Genomic DNA, 16,632 nt, shown 5'->3' with positions numbered 1-16,632 from the left:
GGGAGGAAGTAAAGTGTGATCACTTCCTCCCAGCTCAGCACGGCCATGCAGAAAAACTGCCAAACTGAAACGGGCTTAGTCCAGAGTGCTAATTGTGGTCCGTGACACCCAATTAGTCCCCTCATCAGAAATGCCCACCAGGTGAGTCCTTCCAGCTTGTAGGCCTTGAGGCAGTTGCACCGGCTGCATCTTTAGTAGTTCCGCCCCAACCACAGAGTAAGTGCAGTAATCTACTACTGCAGTAGTGTGTATTGTCAATGCAAGGTGGTCTATAGACAGAAACTCTTTGCAGGATTGTCTGGGAGTGTCACTATTTGTTAATGTTTACACAGCCAGTGTGTTTAATATAGACTGTTAACCTGTCAAAGTCTTATGACACTGTAAATCTACCCAAGGTAAAAGTTGTGTCTTTACATTAACTTCTCTGAATGTAGAGCAGAGGGCATTAGATCTTACTCAATGAGTCATTCAAGGCATATATCATTTAGGTTTTGTTATCCTTACTTAAAGGAACATAACCTGCACCAAAATAACCTATGCTGTTTGCATGGGGTGCATTGTAAGGAGGTCTCTGCGTCCGCGTCTAAAAGGTCTATATACAAAACTGTGAACAGAGCTGACGGTATAGTACAGTTACCGTATGTGAGGATTGGAATTTTAGCATCTGGGGTTTAAGGCAGCCACTGAAAATAATGGGAACATCAGGAATGTTGAGCTACTTGCTGTTATCTTGGGAGTTTACAGGATAATCTGGTAACTCTGGGGATTTGCAGCAAATACAGGAACTTCAAAGACGGGAATGCTTAATTATTATTATTTTTTTTTTAATTGAGCATTAATGTTATCTGTAGAATTTTGTGTAAATATATAAACATCCCTTCCGTTGTATATTTTGATCTGTGACTGACTGTGTAGATAACTGCATTAATATAGTTTATTAGTTTATCCTGCAAAAAATGCTTCCTGGTTGTCAGTAGATTATGTATTTAACTATTACACACCAATATATGCTGTGTGTAAATTACATGTTCTGACCTGCTGGAGGCACCAAAGAGCTTTACAGCAAGTCACCTTGTATATCTTTGAACACATAATAATGCATACACCTGCATATGTTCAAGAAAATTGACAACTTCAGTGTGCTGTGTCTATAAAATATGTGTATATATATATAGACACAGCACACTAAAATGGTCAATCTTTCTCAACATATGCAGGTGTATTATGTGTGTGTGTGTGAATTTTTACCATGGATCCCTTTGAACTAGTATACCAACATCGTGGATAGAACACTTTAGTACAGATTTCACTACCTGACTGCAAAGAATGCTGTTTTGTTAACAGCTCTTAGAAAAAATTTTTTTTTTGGTATATTACTGATTTCTACAGATCGTAAGCAGAAAAAAAGTATATGTATATAAGGTTTACCAAAAAAAATATGATAATCCCACTACTACTCTACTCTAAAGGGCAGCAATCTCTAAATGGTAGTAAAATAAATCATTTCTGCTGTGGCCAATATTATGAGCTGAGCATCTGCCTGAATGCTTCCACTCTCTATCTCTTAGTGGATATGAAATGGCTGATGGCTGACGACAGGCATGCATAATGGCGCAGTCACGCAATCTCTTAATAAGATCGCGGTAGTGCGATCTCTGCTGTTTCTGACCTTCCAGGATTCCATTGTACAGCGCTACGGAATCTGATGGCGCTATATAAATAATAATAACAGCAGGGTGCAGCGGTCATCTTGGATGTGGCAATTCACGGCGGAACCTCAGTGTCACGATTCTGGGAACCAAACACGCTAACACACACACACACAGAAAAGGTGCTGTACCGGACCTTAGAGTGGTCGGGCTAAGCACACAAAGAATAGTCAGGAGACAAGCCGAGTAAGGGGAACCAGAAGACAGAATAACGAGAAACAAGCCGAGGTCAAAGGGTAGGAGAGTCACAAAGTCAGATTAACAAGCCAGAGAGTACGTAACAAGAAACACAAGTTCAGTAGCAATACTAGCAAGCAAAGACCACAACAGGGCAGGGAGGAACAGGAAAGGTAAGTATTTAAACCATAAGGTTAATTCTGATTGGATAATTTCCAATCAGAATTAATAATCACACGTGGGAGGTATCTGGACCTCCCACTGTGATTGAGGCACTGTGCCTTTAACGCCGGGTCAGGTGGCTGACCCCGGCGTGTAATAAATTGGGCGGTCTCCCAGCGTGCAGCGTCATGCATGCTGCCGCTGGGGGACGTGGAGGAAGACGCGGGCGGCATCCGAGGCTGGGAGGTTGCCGCCCGCCAAGCGCATGGCAGGAAGGGGACCGCGGACGGCTGGAGGGTGAGTGCCGCGAGCGGACTGCAGCCTCCCCTCGCAGCCGCCCGTGAGATCCTGAAATTACCCCCCCCCCCTCGAAGACCGCCTGGAGGGCGGGAAGCAGAAGGCTTCAAAGGAAACCGGGCATGAAAGGAGCGGACCAAAGAGGGAGCGTGCAAATCAGAGCTCGAAACCCAAGACCGCTCGTCAGGGCCATAACCCTTCCAATCCACCAGATATTGCAGCTGACCCCTAGAAACACGAGAGTCGAGAAGGCAGCCACTACGTACACGTCACTAGGGACAGTGCGAAGGGAAACTGGCCGCCCGAGGGACCGAGAGAACCGGTTACACAGCAAGGGCTTCAAAAGCGAGACGTGAAACGTGTTCGGAATACGCATGGAAGGAGGCAAGTCCAGGGAGTAGGAAACGGGGTTAATCCTACATAACACCTTGTAGGGACCAAGGAACCTGGGAGCGAACTTCATCGAGGGAACCTTGAGACGGAGGTTCCTGGAGGACAACCATACCCTATCACCCGGAACATAAGAAGGGGCCGCACCCCTACGGCGATCAGCAAACTTCTTCTGAGCAGCTGCTGAACGAGACAGCGCAATATGGACCTGATCCCACATCTTCCGCAAAGAGGCGAGGTGCTGGTCCAAGGCGGGCATTCCCTTGTCGGAGAATGCACCGGGAAGGACAGAAGGCCGAAACCCATAAGCAACCTCAAAAGGACTTAAGCCAGTAGACGAATGAGACACCATATTCCTAGCAAATTCAACCCACGGAAGGAGGCGAGACCAGTTGTCCTGGTGCGCATTGGTGAAGCAGCGCAAATACAATTCCACAGACTGATTAGCACGTTCGGCTGCACCATTAGATTGCGGGTGATAGGAGGAAGTGAACGACAAGGAGACCCCCATCTCAGCACAAAAGCCCCTCCAAAACCGAGAGACAAATTGAGGACCCCTGTCAGATACTATATCCTGAGGTACCCCATGCAAGCGGAACACTTCCTTGGCAAACACCTGAGCAAGCTGAATCGCAGAAGGCAGTTTCTTAAGCGGAATAAAGTGCGCCATTTTAGAGAACCTATCCGTCACAGTCAATATCACTGTCTGACCATCGGAAGGAGCAAGGTCTACAATAAAATCCATGGATAAGTGGGTCCATGGTTTCTTGGGTACCGATAGAGGCATCAGTAGACCCTGGGGTCTCACATTAGGAGACTTACACTGCGTACAGACCCGACAAGCCTATACAAAATCCACTACGTCTCGCTTAAGTGAAGGCCACCAGAACTGTTGAAGGAGGCCCTTATAAGTCTTGGTAACCCCCGGATGACCAGCAGTTTTGGCAGTTTGAAATAAAGTTAACAACTTTTTTCTGTCATTTACTTTAACGTATAGTTTACCAACAGGCGTCTCAGGGGGTGCTTGGGTTTGGTATGTCTTTTTTTTTTTTTGTGTCAATCTTTCTTTTATTAAGGCACGAGTGAAGGGTACAGAAACAAGAAAGGGAAATGCAAGGGTTTTTACAGAGTAGGGTTAAGATAGCAATAACATCGTTAGGTACATTTCCATGTTATCAATGCCTCATTTTTATATTAATTTGTAAGTCGTTTAACGTAAACTGAGCATAAAACATGAATAGGTATTACATTAGCAGGTAGTCGTATACGCTGGTATAACAGTAGCGTTATAACTAGCAACATCGTTACCAGTAGAGTGATTATTACAGGCCAGACTAGCCAAACACTACAGGTTTGTCGGACTAGGTTAGATGTGACCCCGCTGACAGAACAGTAGTATTATGACTAGTCGCATCATTACCAGTAGCATTATTATCAAAGGCCAAACAAGCCAGGCAAGCTAAACAACAAATGTTTGTTTAAATAAGTTGAATGTGACCTCGACGGGAGAACAAGAGCAGTGATACTAGCAGTATCGTTACCAGCATTACTATTATTGTAGGCTAAACAGGCTAAGCAAGCTAAACAAGAAAGAGTTGTTTAACGAAGTTGAATGGGACCACACTGATATAACAGTAGTTTCACCTCTAGCATCATCGTTGCCAGTAGTACCATTATGACAGGCTAAACAAGCTAATCAAGATAAACAATAAAGGCTGTTTGGACTAAGTGGAGTGTGACCTTGCTGGGAAAACAGTTGTGCTACCTCTAGCAGCCTCAGTACCAGTAGTTTTATTATGCCATGTCAGAAAAGCTAATCTGTGTAGACTGCACTACAGTACCCGAGGCAAGATAGCCTTTGTTGTTAAATCGCCTATCTTCGAGAGGGCATGCGGGTACAATGCGCCTCCAGAATATACGTTAAACAAATTAGGCTAATTGCTGGGTCAGACAGAATAGTATCATATTTGCATTATAATCAGCAAAACCAATGTAAGGGATTAAACTGAATCAGATTGAAGGTAACGTTGGCGACTCTAAGCGGCCACACAATTACAGCAGTGTTAGAGTATCCCAAGTCCTGTTCGGTGTCTAGGCTGGTGGCTGAGGTGCGGGCTGTTGAGACACTTCACCCGATGCCACTAGGGTGCTTCCGGAGGCAGACCACCCCGTGGCCCGGCACGGTGCACTCAGCATCGTGTCTGCCCGGATTCTCCTGATTCCCTACGCCTGTTTTCTCCGGGTGTATGGTGTCTGGGGACCGTGTGTCTTCGGCCTGAGGCCTTAGTAGGGGTTCTTGCCACATGTCCATTGACCCCATCAACAGGGTCGTGGGCCCAAGGCTTTGCCAGTGCTCGGCTGTCCCCTCGGGTGTATGGGTGGCATGGGAGGGTTATCTCCTGACGAACCCCCAGCTCGGAAGAAGAGCGTGTGGCCCCTTTGGTGGCTAGGTGCGCTTGGCGGCGTGTCCGGAATGTGCTCAGGAGCTTGCTTGGGTCGGGTTCTGCCTCCGCCCCGTGATTGCCGACATGGTTTGGCGAGGCCTCGCTTAGGCTCCACGTGGGACCCAGCCGTAGAGCTCTGTTGGGGTCTGCTAGTGCCGCCGGGTGGCAGACAGGTCGGACAAACTGGCGGGGGTTATTCTTGGGTGTGGGGTGTGAGTGCCGGAGTCCGGTGAACTCAGTGTTCTCTTGGGCCCAGACGATTTTTTGCTGTGTTTCCGTTGGGAGGCCGCCTTTGCTTTCCGTGGGGGGGATCACCCATATACGGCGCCGGGTAGCCGGGTGGATCCAGGCCGCCATCTCTCTTATCTCTCGCTTGTACGGCTGTCTCCGGGTATTGTGCCCCCTCCACATGCATGTGCATAGCTGGTGGAAGAACTCCAGAGCGTCCCTGGGTGGCTTTATAAGTGTGTGTTTGGTCCTGGGTTGCGTCCGTGCCTCCAGTTCAGTGAGGCCTAGTCGGTCTCGCTTAGTTGTGGGTGGCGTCGCTTGGTCTGATCGCCGTGTGGGGATGATCGTCCCCTGCGAGGACCAGGATGTCCCCCGCTGGTCCAAAGGGGGGGGGGGGGGTAGCAGGGCTGAGGTGAAGTCTGGTTCGTGAGCGCATTCCGCGCCAGGGGATCGGCCGCCTCCCCCGGGCCTCAGGCTCCGCACCTGTTTAGGCTGCATGGCCGTTGTAGGCTTTTCAGAGTCCCTCCGGTGTCGGACAGGTATCGCTTTGTTTGTGTGGTTGCGCTGTGTCTGTTTCCGGGCACCGTGGGCTGCTGTGGTCACCGTGTCGATCAAAATCAGCGTGTTTATGCTCTGTATAGAGAGAGCTCTCGAAGTGTGCGACCGGCCATCTTGGCTGTCAGGCCCCGCCCCCGGGTTTGGTATGTCTTAATATTATCAAGAAAAAGAGACGAAACAACCAAACGGGTAGCAGCTATTATCTGAGACGCAGTTACAATATGTTCAGGAGTCGGGTTAACAAATTCTAAAGGTTCATGCTGTCGAGAGAGCGTCGGCTTTGGCATTACGGCAACCAGGTCTATAGGTAATAACATATTGGAAGCGCGAAAGAAATAGAGACCATCTAGCCTGCCGGGCGGGCAACCTTCTAGCATCAGCTATATAGGAGAGGTTCTTATGATCTGTTATAACCATAATTTTGTGTCTAGAACCCTCTAATAAGTACCTCCATTCCTTAAAAGCTAATACAATAGCTAATAGTTCCCTGTTCCCAACATCGTAATTCTTTTCTGGATCAGACAACCTTTTTGAAAAGAAACTGGGATGGAGGGGTTTGTCATACGACAACCTCTGTGACAGTACTGCTCCCACACCCGATTCAGAAGCGTCTACTTCCATAACAAAGGGAAGAGAAGGATTAGGGTGGTGTAGCACTGGAGCAGAGGCAAATGCCTTCTTGAGAGTTTCGAAGGCCTTAAGGGCTTCAGGAGTCCAAACCCTAGGGTGTAGACCTTTTTTTAGTCAGCTTTGTTATAGGAGAGATAAGTGGTGAAAAGTTTTTTTTTTTAAATTTCCTATAATAGTTGGCAAATCCTATAAAACGCTGGATAGCCTTAAGTCCTTGGGGAAGTGGCCAGGACAGTATGGCTTCCAATTTAGCAGGATCCCTACTGAAACCCTGTTCAGTGATTATATATCCTAGGAATTGCACAGAGGTCTGATCGAACAAACATTTTTCTAACTTACAATAAAGTCCGTTCTGTAATAACTTTTTAAGCACCATCCTAACAAGATTATGGTGTGACTTCAGATCAGGAGAATATACAAGAATGTCGTCAAGGTACACCACGGCACAGACATGCAATAAATCCCTAAGGACATCATTTATGAGGTCCTGAAACACAGCAGGAGCATTACACAGTCCAAACGGCATGACCAGATATTCGTAATGCCCACTACACGTATTGAACACTGTCTTCCACTCGTCATTCTCCTTTATACGGACAAGGTTATAAGCCCCCCTGAGGTCTAATTTAGTGAAGTACTTAGAACCTTTGACCCGGTCAAACAACTCCGTGATGAGGGGAATAGGGTAGGCATTTTTAATCGTTATATTGTTCAGACCCCTGTAGTATATACATGGCCTCAAGTCGCCCTCCTTCTTTGCCACAAAAAAGAAACCAGCACCAGCAGGAGAGGAGGACCTTCTAATAAAACCTTTACTTAAGGATTCTCGTATGTTCTCCTCCATGATCTGGTTTTTTTTCTCAGAAAGAGGGTAGACCTTACCCCTAGGAGGCATAGTACCCGGTAACAGGTTTATGGCACAGTCATACTCACGATGTGGAGGCAGCTTATCTGCCTCCCTTTTTTTTTTTTTTTTTTTTAAAAACAATGCAAGGTCTGCATACACAGAAGGGACAGAAACAGAAACAGAAAGTGGTTTAGCCATGGGCACATTGAGTGAACAAACAGGACGTACATGAGCCATACAGTCTCGTTGACAGGATTCCCCCAAGGAGAGTATATCTAAACAACCCCAATCAAGTACAGGGTTGTGTTTGACTAACCAGGGAAAACCCAGAACGATGGAGGCAGTAGGGGAGTCAATTATTTGGAAGGTTAACCTTTCCTTGTGCAAAGCACCCACAGACATAACTATTTCCTGGGTTTCATGGGTTACCAGAGGTCTCTCAAGCGGTCTAGCATCTATGGCCTCAACGGCCAAGGGTGTGGCATTTTGGATCAAAGTCAAGCTTGCGGTTTTGGCAAAGCTCTCATCCATAAGGTTGTCTGCCGCACCTGAATCGATCAAGGCTTTGGTTGTTATAGCGGTTTTATTGACCAAAAGAGAAACCGTAATAAACAGTCTGGAGATGGACACATGAGGGGACAAAGTCATAACACCCGAGGCCGACACCTCTCTAGGCCTTAGGTGCTTTAGTTTCCTTGTACTTTAGGGCAGGCATTACAGTGGTGCCCCCTCTTTCCACAATAAAGGCATAACCCCTCCCTTCTACGGTACGCTCTTTCAGCCTCTGTTAACCCCGTAGCACCCAATTGCATGGGCTCAGGGGATGGTGGCCTAGGAGCGGGTAATGCTAGTAATGCAGTACTGGGTAGAGCAGGTAACACCCGTGTATCCTGCCGTCTTTGACTACGCCTCTCTCTAATACGGTTATCAATAAGAATCATATAGTCATCATCCAGAAGAACAGGCAATTCTCTGGATGCTATTTCATCCAGTATGTAAGCGGCCAAACCCTCCTGAAAGGCTGTTACGAGGGCGTCATTTATTCCAAACCACTTTAGCTGCTAGAGTGCGGAATTCGATAGTGTAATCCTCTACAGATCTTTTACCCTGTCGGACCCTAAGCAGAGCTTTGCCAGCAGAAGCAACCCTACCGGGTTGATCAAACGTGCGTTTGAAAGCTGTCAGAAAATCTGCAAAGGATATAGGAGATGTATTCTCCCACATGGGGTTGGCCCATGCTAAAGCTCTCCCGGACAAGTGGTTTATCAAAAAGGCAATTTTAGATCTGTCAGTGGGATAGGAACGTGGATTCATCACTAAATGGATGTCAATTTGGTTGAGGAAGCCACGACACAATGCTGGGTCACCGCTGTAGCGCTGTGGTGGCGTCATATGAACTACATGAGCAGGAACGGGTACTGGAGTGGGAATGGGTTCGGGCGCAGCAGCAGCCTCCTGAACGGCAGGTTGCAAGTGTGCAGTACGAGCCAGTATGGTTTGCAAAGCTTGAGCAAACTGATCCATACGGTGGTCTAAACCATCCATTCTAGCCTCCTGATTAACTAGGAGCTGTGGTATGTCAGCAGGTTCCATTATGTCCCTGTTGTAATGTCACGATTCTGGGAACCAAACACGCTAACACACACACACACACACAGAAAAGGTGCTGTACCGGACCTTAGAGTGGCCGGGCTAAGCACACAAAGAATAGTCAGGAGACAAGCCGAGTAAGGGGAACCAGAAGACAGAATAACGAGAAACAAGCCGAGGTCAAAGGGTAGGAGAGTCACAAAGTCAGATTAACAAGCCAGAGAGTACGTAACAAGAAACACAAGTTCAGTAGCAATACTAGCAAGCAAAGACCACAACAGGGCAGGGAGGAACAGGAAAGGTAAGTATTTAAACCATAAGGTTAATTCTGATTGGATAATTTCCAATCAGAATTAATAATCACACGTGGGAGGTATCTGGACCTCCCACTGTGATTGAGGCACTGTGCCTTTAACGCCGGGTCAGGTGGCTGACCCCGGCGTGTAATAAATTGGGCGGTCTCCCAGCGTGCAGCGTCATGCATGCTGCCGCTGGGGGACGTGGAGGAAGACGCGGGCGGCATCCGTGGCTGGGAGGATGCTGCCCGCCAAGCGCATGGCAGGAAGGGGACCGCGGACGGCTGGAGGGTGAGTGCCGCGAGCGGACTGCAGCCTCCCCTCGCAGCCGCCCGCGGGATCGCGGGATTCTTGTGGAACACCAATTGGGAAACGCTGATTTAAATACACAAGTGAAATTTTTATTTTTTTTTTGTAAATTTTTTTTTTAGCAGTGTTAATTTTGTTGACTAACAATTTTAGTCAAACTTAAGTACTCTAAATCTATACTAAACTAAAACAATTCAGATGACTAAAATGGCTTTTTAGTCAAAAGACTATTACTAAAAATAAATTGAAATTTGCCACCAAAAATAAACAAAAGGACAGAGGTGCTGTGGAAAGGACAAGAGACAGACCAAATCTACTGGAGGTTTAGTCAACTAAAACTAAAACAATTCAGATGACTAAAATAAGACTACAACTAAAATAGCTTTTTAGTCAGAAGACTGACTAAAACTAATTGAAATTTGCTGCCAAAATTAACACTGGTTTTTAGATTTTAATCATTACATAGAAACATAGAATGTGACGGCAGATAAGAACCATTCGGCCCATCTAGTCTGCCCAATTTTCAAAATACTTTTATTAGTCCCTGGCCTTATCTTATAGTTTGGATAGCCTTATGCCTATTCCATGCATGCTTCAACTCCTTCACTGTGTTAACCTCTACCACTTCAGCTGTAGGCTATTTTATGCGTCCACTACCCTCTCAGTAAAGTAATATTTCCTGATATTATTTTTAAACCTTTGCCCCTCTAATTTAAGACTGTCCTCTTGTTATGGTAGTTTTTCTTCTTTTAAATATAGTCTCCTCCTTTACTGTGTTGATTCCCTTTATGTATTTAAATGTTTCTATCATATCCTCCCCTGTCTTGTCTTTCCTCCAAGCTATACATGTTAAGATCCTTTAACCTTTCCTGGTAAGTTTTATCCTGCAATCCATGAACCAGTTTAGTAGCCCTTCTCTGAACTGTCTCTAAGGTATCAATATCCTTCTGGAGATATGGTCTCCAGTACTGCGTACAATACTCCAAGTGAGGTCTCACCAGTGTTCTGTACAATGGCATGAGCACTTCCCTCTTTCTACTGCTAATACCTCTCCCATACAACCAAGCATTCTGCTAGCATTTCATGCTGCTCTATTACATTGTCTGCCTACCTTAAAGTCATCAGAAATAATCACCCCTAAATCCCTTTCCTCAGATGTTGAGGTTGGGACTCTATCAAATATTCTGTACTCTGCCCTTGGGTTATTACGTCCAAGATGCATTATCTTGCACTTATCCACATTAAATGTCAGTTGCCACAGCTCTAACCATTTTTCTAGTTTACCTTAATCATTAGCCATTTGGCTTATCCCTCCTGGAACATCAACCCTGTTACATATCTTAGTATCATCAGCAAAAATACACACCTTACCATCAAGACCTTCTGCAATATCACTAATAAAAATATTAAAGAGAATGGGTCCAAGTACAGATCCCTGAGGTACCTCACTGGTGACAAGCCCAATCTTCGAATATACTCCATTGACTACAACCCTCTGTTGCCTGTCACTCAGCCACTGCCTAGCCACTGTCGCCTGTAGTTCCTATAGACTTTTTTTAATAGCTCTGTGTAAAGGTGTGCACAATTCGTTTGACATTCACATTACTTCTTATTTTTACTTGTATGTGTCAAAACAGGCATCTAAATGTATCCATCTCTCGCTGACCCACATTCTCTCTTCTTCCAGATTTGATGTGGAAAAAGAAATATCCAAAATTGAAGAGAACTCAAAAGAAGAAGTGCAGTCAAAAACTGTAATAAATAGTTCAACATCCAAAATAAAGAAGACCATAGATACAGCAGGTTTGTAGACTAGGTCACTAAATGACAATATATTCCACTGTGCTCTACATATCCTCCCTATCTCTCTGTACACTGTTCTGTAACATAACGATATTAAAGCAGCTGTCTGGGATCCACTCTACAGAAGTGACAGATAACCACGATATACTTCTTACTGAGCTTGTTCCTTCACACGAATTCTATGAACCCTCATTCCATTATAACGTCTGTCAAGGTATGGCTCTTCTCTGTCCATTTGATCTGGATTTGATATTTGAGTCTCATGAATTTGAACTTACCCTTGGTTTCTGAAATGTACCCCTCAACGAGCATTTGGCATAATCTTAAAACAAGTTTGGTAGTATGAATTTTGCTTCACTGCTACTTAACACTTTTTTTTTTTTTTTTTTTTATAAATTCTTTATTTTTGTGTGCTTGAGTGAACATAGGCATCCCACAGTGCCACAATAGCATATGCAAGATTGGTGACATGACAACGTAACACAGTTGTGACATTCAGGTTTTTGCACATTTTTAGATATAGAGTAAGTCATGCAATACATTCACGTCTAACGATTTACATCGAGGTTAAAGAACAACGCTTAAGCAAGACGTGGTGAGTGACAGGTAAATTATAACAGTGAATAATTGTACTTCGCTTTAATAGTATAGTTAGGTGAGTAAAGCTGTGCTCCGTGTTACATCTAGACTTGGGAATCACTTTTCTTATAGGTTTCTTAAACTGGCTTAGCCTGTGTGGTAAGAAGGGGATAGACAGAGGAGTGACGAAGGACATGGCTTGTACAGTAGTGTTTATACAATAGATATCGAGGCTATGTGCGCTTCATGACTTTGCTATATTCCTTAGCTAGGTGTGGTGTGGGTAGGTACTCTGTCTGCCAGTGAGCAAGTGCTGCTGGGACACATTGTTTGCTGTATTAACACGTTTGACTTGCCTTGGAACTGCACATAGTAATGAGGTTATAGGATACATGTTAATGCGGTTATACTATACATGTTAATGAGGCTTAAATAAAACAGAATGAAAGTAGGCAAAGATCATTAAACTGAAAAACATGGGAGACCAATGCAAATCATGTTCAGCTGCAGTAAAGAGTCCGCGGCAGACAAAAATTAGACTTGACCGCAGTGCAGTCGAAGGAAACATGTGTCCCAGTGGAACTTAACGTAGTTGTTGGACACTGTTAGCCATTTTATATCAGGCGCTCAGCCAACTCCAGGTTTTAAGGCCCGCAGCCTCGTGGCAGGAGTCCGCTTCAGCAGCCGGGGATGAGTCTTGTACCTGGTGGTGCTTGTGTGCTGTGGCCTCTCTGGTCTTGGCTGTTGCAAGGAGCTGTTTTTTGCGAGTTGTGTACCTGGTGGCTGAGTACCTCTGCCCTTCAGGTCTGTTCCGACGGTGCTGGCTGTGCGGTTGGCGGATGATGTCGGCAGGTGTTTCGTCCATAGTGATTGCGGTATGTTGGGGTCTCCTTTTGCAATAGGCGGTCTGCAAGAGTTTCCCACCCGGCCCCACAACGCCTTTGTCTGGCTCTTGCGTGGCTGGTTCGTGCGTTGTGATTGCGTTGTATGCGGGTGACCTGTCTGTGTGTAGCGTGAGAGAGTTCCCTCTGCTGCGCCTTCTCAGTGCTCTCCGCGGTCAGGGTGCGACGTGACAGCGTTCAGATGTACTAAATGCCCCCATTTGCAGTATCCATAAGCTTTACTGCTCTGCAGTAGGCAGGTGGGCTAATAGTGGGTGCTGTTCTCATTTGCTGTGTTGGATTCCTCACTTTTGAGCAAGCTTCAGCACTGTCCCTCTGGTATCTCATGCACATGGCGGCGGCCATCTTGTGGAGTTGCGCACGGGGGATGTTCCCCGCTGTGGCTGCTGATTGAGCCCAGGTTGGTGTGCTGGTCTGGATAGTGCCTCTGCAGACCGGGATAACCCCCCCGGTCCAGAGGGGGGGGGGGAGCGTGCCGCCGGTCTGGAGACCCGGGAGAGCGGCCGTCCCTTCCCGGCTCAAGCCCCAGCGTGCTCCGAGCCCAGCCGGGTTACTGTCAGTACCGGACCGGTTCCCGTGTGATATCCGTGCTCACCCCAATAGCTGGGGGTCTGTGTGGACGTCGGAGGGGTTGCTGGTCGCGGTTATCTTTCAATTTGCTCCGGTTTTTGGAACTCGGAGCGGGAGCTCAGACAGGCCCCGCCCCCCCTTAACACTTTTTTTAAATACACAATAACTGAAGGTGTTCTTTACACGTCCCTGGGTTATATTTTCCTTATTTACTGTTCTTAAGTGTCTTTACTGTTTTGTAATTTTATAAAAAACACTTTAAAAGAAAGAATGTTTTAAAAAATCCGCCTTCTTTTAGAATATCTATCTAACTGCCAATCTGATAATGTAACCTAGGTCTAAGTCAAGCACAAAGATGTTTTATTGCTGGCCGTGAGAAGGACAAAGGAAATGAAGCGTTTCGATCTGATGACTATAAGGAGGCTGTAGCTTATTATACTAGGTAAGCCGTATGATGTATCCATGCTATACTCTCTAGATTGCATGTCTGCGACATCACTGTGCTTGCTGTACTTCTCCAGCATTGTAAAGTAATTTGTAAAGACAAAGTGCATCAGTTATGGTTCTAAAACTAAACTATACATGCTCTTTATCTGCTGCACTTACTGTAACACCCGGTACTCTCATATGACCTCTTATCTTAAACAAGGTAAGTATCACTTTTAGAAATGTGTATATATAATACCTTAAAACACTCAGGCAGACGAGGCAGGGTGTGTAAGGAAAATATAGTTTGCAGATAGAATGAGAACATTATGCTTTTGGCACTCACCAAATTTCACCTCCTTTCCTCACCTACATGTCTAATTATCCATTTGCACATACAAGCATGTCTATAAGCCATTCATGCAAATGTGAAATTATCTACACATGTGTAACTAGCCATCTACTTACCTTATTAGCCACATGCATACATTCTGATTCACTCACAACGGCCTTATTAGCAGCACGCACCCTCACATACAATAAACAAGGGGGGTGGGGAAGCACTCTTGTAATGTATGCATGTTTAGATGAGTGCAGCCAAGTAGGAAACAGGCAGCGAAACTGAAAATGCCAACTCCATCTGTAAGACTCATCAAGACCAGTATTTGAGGGTGTTTTATTGCCTAACTTATGTCCCACTTATGTTTGGAGCTAATCAGTCAATCATGTCTATAATATACCATTGTGCCATGCTGCCAAGGAAAGTGCCTGTTTTACAAACACCTCTGTAAAAATATATTTAGAGCCACCTTGGTGTAGAGATATCCCAAAAACGAACCTCTGGTGCGTCTGGATTCCACTCCATCCCTAGTCTTAATTAAAATTTGACCAGATCTTCAAAAACATTGTTGTCCCAGCAAATCACAGCACTCATGCGTCTAACTGGGGTCTTTACTGTGTTAGACTAATGGACAGTTAATCTATTTGATGAAGAAGGGAAGAATCTGCCTTTTTTTTTTGGAGTCCCATGTACTCTAAAAATAAGATATGGATATGTGGGAAATAAGACTTTATTGCAAAATTTGGATTATGTCTGTCCATGCTATAATGAACAGTGAATAACCTGTGTTTGATACAATGTGGGTTTAAATTTTAGATGATGCTGGTACTCCTCTAGATGGAGGTTAACATCCCAGTGGAGAAGTCGGGTGGAATGATTGGATTTGACAATGTGGTTAACAAAGCTGGGGATAATAAATTTGGAAGCAATGCGAGGGATATTGGTCAACCATAATGTTTTCATGGTATAACTAAATACAACTAATTGACCGAATAAGATTAATGATATTCTCAGTACGACAATGTGACCTTCAACGCAGTTATTCCACTGGAAAGCATCACTGAGCTGATACAATTGCTGTGTGCGGTTTTCCCTAGACTTCAACCTATTCTGCAGACCAGGAATGGAAAAGTCAGCTGGTTGCAGATTGTATTACATAGGAACAAATGAGGGAAAGGGTTTTTAAGGTCGACGTTGTAGGACTTTGTACTTAGTCATTCTCCAAACTCCAAATTGTAACGAATTCTGAATAGGAAAATTGTTTATCTGCTAAAATTCTCCTATTCTGCTAATTTAGTTAATATTGCCATTGTTATTTTAAATTTGCTCCAGTTTACATTTTAGTGTTGGAAGAATTGTTTAATCACAGCCAGCGTTTTCTTTTGTAGGAGTATATCGGTGTTACCCACAGCAGCAGCATATAACAACCGAGCCCAAGCAGAGATTAAACTGAAGAATTGGCACAATGCGCTGAATGACTGTGAAAGAGTTCTGGATTTAGAGGCAGGCAATATGAAAGGTAGGAGGGAAATTAATCTGTACATTTGGCTCAAACCATTATTTCAAAATAGTGTAGAGCAGTGGTTCACAAACTTTTTAGGTTCAAGGCGCCCTTAATATTTCAGTATTTTTCCAAGGCACCCCAAGTCAAAATTTCTAGGTTGTAAAACTGTACAGCGCTGTGGTTTTTAGTGGCGCTATAGTGTAATGTACAGTGTTGGTGTTTGAAGGGGTGCTGGTATACATTTATTGTGTTTTAATACAGGGGTCTGTTTGTATGTGATGTTCACTTTTTTAAATGTGGATGTACATTTGTGTGAAGTATTTGTGTTTGAGTGAAAGGGGTGTGTTTGGATATATATATATATATATATATATATATATATATATATATATATATATAATTTTTTTTTTTTTTTTGAGTTTGTATACAGGGCTGTGTTAGTATGTAATATTTGTGTTAAATTGCAGGAGTGTGCTTGTATGTTGTGCTGGTGTTTGACTGATTGGATGTATGCACATACATACATACTTACACAGATATTCATGCACTTTTACACACAGATGCATATAAATACACCGACACATACACACTAATTCATATAGACACCGACACATACACACACATAGATACACACGACATACACAAATGCACCCTGACACTAACAAACATTGATACATGCCCACTCAATGACACAGATACACACCCTGACACACAGAGGCACATACACAGATGTGTGCGCAGACACAGAAGCACACTGAAATATATATATACACACAGATGCACACCCTGAAACTATAAACACAATCATACACATACTCATATACATATATACATACACACTAATATACACTTACACACAAACTCATACAAA

At 44.6% G+C, this 16,632-nt stretch overlaps 1 protein-coding gene across 1 annotated transcript in view; it reads left to right on the top strand.

Annotated features, from left to right (window-relative positions):
• The window catches only part of SPAG1 (sperm associated antigen 1), a 99,849-nt gene that overhangs the window by 10,305 nt on the left and 72,912 nt on the right, over positions 1 to 16,632 (top strand). The window contains exons 6-8 of the mRNA XM_063451204.1: positions 11,325 to 11,440; positions 13,828 to 13,933; positions 15,646 to 15,776. Of these exons, the coding sequence (XP_063307274.1) occupies positions 11,325 to 11,440; positions 13,828 to 13,933; positions 15,646 to 15,776 (353 nt within the window). The remainder of the gene's footprint in view (positions 1 to 11,324; positions 11,441 to 13,827; positions 13,934 to 15,645; positions 15,777 to 16,632) is intronic.

Source organism: Pelobates fuscus, chromosome 4 (assembly GCF_036172605.1).
Source record: "Pelobates fuscus isolate aPelFus1 chromosome 4, aPelFus1.pri, whole genome shotgun sequence".
NCBI classification, from domain to species: domain Eukaryota; kingdom Metazoa; phylum Chordata; class Amphibia; order Anura; family Pelobatidae; genus Pelobates; species Pelobates fuscus.
This window is presented reverse-complemented; position numbering and strand designations above follow the sequence as displayed.